Genomic DNA, 3725 nt, shown 5'->3' on the forward strand with positions numbered 1-3725 from the left:
GGTGTGTCATTTCAAGTTATGTATACTGCTGAAAGGGCTGGGAGTTTACCTAGCTAGCCGAAACTAGAAAACCAAAAGGAACGCACGCACGCACGCACACACACACACTGTGACAAATTTAATAAAAACCAATCAGGAGAACGAGCCAAGACAATCTCCAAGAAACTAAATACACCTCTGAGTGAAAAACCTGCATCTTTAAAAAAGTCCCATAAAGTGAGACAGAAGGCCACTCAAGGAAGAAGCCCAGAGGGTTCTACGGTCTGATGAGCTTATTGACTTTAAAGGGCAAATACTTACACAAACAACTTCCAATTGAAGATATTTTCTCTATGGAGGTTGTTTTTTTGTTTTTTTTTCCGAAGGCACTGTAATGACATTACTACGCTGAGTGGAGATGTCTCCTAAATCCTGCTGAGGTCTGCACTGTTGCGCAGTTAATGACACTTACACACACAAACACACACACACTAAAAAAACTGAACAAGTAGCTGAACATCATTGGCAGAGTGCAGGCATTATACAGTGCAAAATCTAGCGTCCTCTGCTGTCCAAAAATAAATAAATCAATACACGTGCGACAAGATACAGGTGGCGCAGTACTCGGGGATGATGAAACAGGCAGTCCAGTGCAGCTGGAGTTCAAAGTAAACAAAAAGAAGAATCTTCTTTGTTCAAAATACATATGTAACAGGACAAAAATGGCAATAAACAATATTTATCAGTGGAAATGCTTAAGCCTGCTAGAATAATTTCAACACAGGTTTATTTTAAAGTGTAAAACTCCTTCGACACTGCTGGGAGGTCACTGCCGTGGTACCGGATAGTTCCCCGAGTATCATCTGTGTTTCACAGTAAAGACCATACAGAGAGGAGGCCTGTCAACAGAGAGCAGCGGGACACGCAAGTCTACTGATAAGGCAGTGTTTTCGAAGTAAACCTGGTTTGAAATGTGACCTTCACAAGACACACACATAGAACTCGTCCACATACTCACTCGTACTGTTTGTGGCCTTGATCAAGAACTTGGAAAGTCCTGACACACATCCTGCGGGGACGCCGACAATCTACCACCTGTCAGCTGTACATCTTTGTCCCTCAGGAACAAAACCCTCTGGATAACATCAGCTTTGCTTATAATAGCAATTATTGTATTATGGACTGCAGAATTATCCCAGCTATTCTTCTGGGAGTGAGATTTTTTATTATATATATATATATATATATATATATATATATATATATATATATATATAAATAAAAAAAGAGAGAGAGATGAAGAGAAAGAGAAAGAATAATGTAAATCAGCAAGAACTTCTATAAAAACTGTCTCCGTGCACTCAATGCTCATGCCACACACTTCGTCCAACCTTAACACATCATGGATAAACATTTCTGTCAGCATGCCTTTCATGCTTCTGTCCCAAAATGCAATGCAGTAAATGTGCACATACCGCTGACCAACTACCACACGTCCGTCTGGAGGCAATTTCGGAAACCGTCAGGATGATCGTAATTCATCAAACTGTCTCTTTCACTTTGAATGTACAAGTCAAGTACACTTCAGTTGTGCAGTTGTAGGTTTTGATTAGCATGCAGTCCTCTCCTCCATTTGGTCCAGTTCAGATTCATACGAGGATTTTCTCAGAGTTGGTCACTGTGATCTGTACTGTGGCAGACTGATGTCACTGGAATGTTGAGAAGGCCTCCGATGATGCTGACCACCTGCCATTTAGGACAGAAATCCAGAGGGTTAGAGGATCAATGGCAGGAGCAACACCTCTGGAAAGGTCTGGCGCTGTCATCTCTACACCTAAAACCAGCTTAACTGCATTTTAAAATACCCTGAGACGAGGGGCTTGTAATTTTTATCCAGACTCCTGAGGATGTCTCGAAGCCATGGCAACCAGATATGAGGCGGCTCACTAGGTGTGGACTCAATAAGCAGCGGTCAAGAGAGCAGATCAACTGAGATGCAGCAGCGTCACACAGCCATTCTTGTTTATCTTTAAGTAGCAACATGCTTTTGAGAATCATCAGTAAATGTTCTCTTGATGAAGAAGTATCATGTTCCCATCTGAGATCCTGTTTACACCTGGTATTAAAGGTGTTTGGAGCGATCAGATTGCACTCAGACGGAGGAGTACAGGTGTAAACACACACAAGACACATTGAAGACAGATTGTGATTTGATCAGCTAAACCATCTGCAGGGGAAGCAGTGATATTTTGGGTATTAATATTGGATTTTTTTGTATTTTTTTATATGTTTGATATGGCTGATAGTACTATTTACCAATGCCAGTATTATGTGCATAAAAACAAGTTTGCGCATGTACAAACTGTCAATTTGAAAAGTAAACTTTTCCTTCATTTTCAAGATATTTGGTAAAAAAAAAAACAACAACATCTTAAGAGTGTGAAAAAGGCTGATGAGCACAGAAGAGACTTGAGCAACACTGGGCTGAGCTAATCATCAGACATACCGTCTACGTGACATATTAAACAAATGGAGTGAAGCCTGTGAGCTCGTTCAGGCAGTCCAATCGAGCTGCGCAGCTACATGTGATATATTCAAGTGGCAGACGCGACACTACTCACTCTCAAGTCACTCAGTTTTGGATGGATTTGTTCAAGCTGCAGGATGTTAAAGCTGCAGGACGTTATTATCCCTCCCTCTGCCTGTCAGCGCCTTTGCTGCCCTGCACCACTGCTTGTTGCTCAGCCCCACCACCAACCCAGCATCTACCTGCAGGCTCCAACAGGGCATTTTAAGAAAGGTACTCATCACTTGCTAATTTCTGATTGTATTACAAAGCGTCTTGCTTTGTAATACAAAACAGAATAAAACTTCCCCATCGCTCATAAGAGTGAGGAAAGGACATAGACCAAATGGCTCTGCAGCTCCTAAAATCATTTTTAGTATTAAACAGATACAAAGCATCTAACAATTTTCATTTCGATAGCCAACAACTTGTCAGAGTGTGAAAGTGTCTCACCTTCCTTCCAGCAACCATTATCGAACATCTCTAAAGAGCTGAAACATAAACAACACAGAGGTTACAACACAGAGGGAGACGGTGACATGAAGAGAGGGGAGAGAGAGGAGAGTGATGGGTTGAGAGCAGGTGGGACAGAGAGAGAGAAGAGGAGGATAAACAAACAAAAAAAGAAGTGTGGAGAGCAGAAAAGAGATTCTGTGGGATAAAAATTAGAAATCCATAACATCTCTGGATTCATAAACATCAACCATGTTCTCTACCGCGCACTCACACCTCACACAAACACATATTTTACACTTGTGCTTCATGTTGAAATGTGGACACATCAATATGCCGAGACTCTCTCAAACATTCTGCAAGAATCCCGCCACCAAAGCAATCTCACCTACTCCCCCGCTCCCTGCCAAATTTTGCCAGTCAATACAGTGGACAGATGAGAATCAATAGAAAGAATCTGGATGGTAGCAACCCTGGAATCAGGTTATTATCGTGAATAAAGTAACAGCAGACTGAGGTGAATTCTTATGTACTGCTCTAGTCTTCAGGATGCTAATGAGAGGAAAGGGATGGCTTAAAATGTCAGGAAGAGAGGCGCATCATAGCGTGGTCATTTGTTCCCACATCATCGACATGGAGCAGAGAGTAAATTATTTTCCATGACTGCACTCAGTTTTTCTCTAAAAATAAAAGGGCATATGGAGGGGTGGTATCGATGTTGTTGAAC

General features: G+C 41.7%; 1 protein-coding gene across 4 annotated transcripts in view; it reads right to left on the minus strand.

The window, feature by feature from the left end:
• Positions 1–339: 339 nt before the first annotated feature.
• arap1 (ArfGAP with RhoGAP domain, ankyrin repeat and PH domain 1) overlaps positions 340–3725 on the minus strand; it is a 46956-nt gene continuing 43570 nt past the window's right edge. For all 4 annotated transcript variants that reach the window (XM_086215696.1, XM_086215695.1, XM_086215694.1 and 1 more), the window contains 2 exons: positions 2999–3036; positions 340–1725 (listed from right to left, as the gene is read on the minus strand). In XM_086215696.1, the coding sequence (XP_086071822.1) occupies positions 3016–3036 (21 nt within the window). In that variant the 3' untranslated portion in view covers positions 340–1725; positions 2999–3015. The remainder of the gene's footprint in view (positions 1726–2998; positions 3037–3725) is intronic.

Source organism: Aulostomus chinensis, chromosome 10, assembly GCF_037954235.1.
Source record: "Aulostomus chinensis isolate RoL2024-O1b breed Wild chromosome 10, RoL_Achi_v1.0, whole genome shotgun sequence".
NCBI lineage: Eukaryota > Metazoa > Chordata > Actinopteri > Syngnathiformes > Aulostomidae > Aulostomus > Aulostomus chinensis.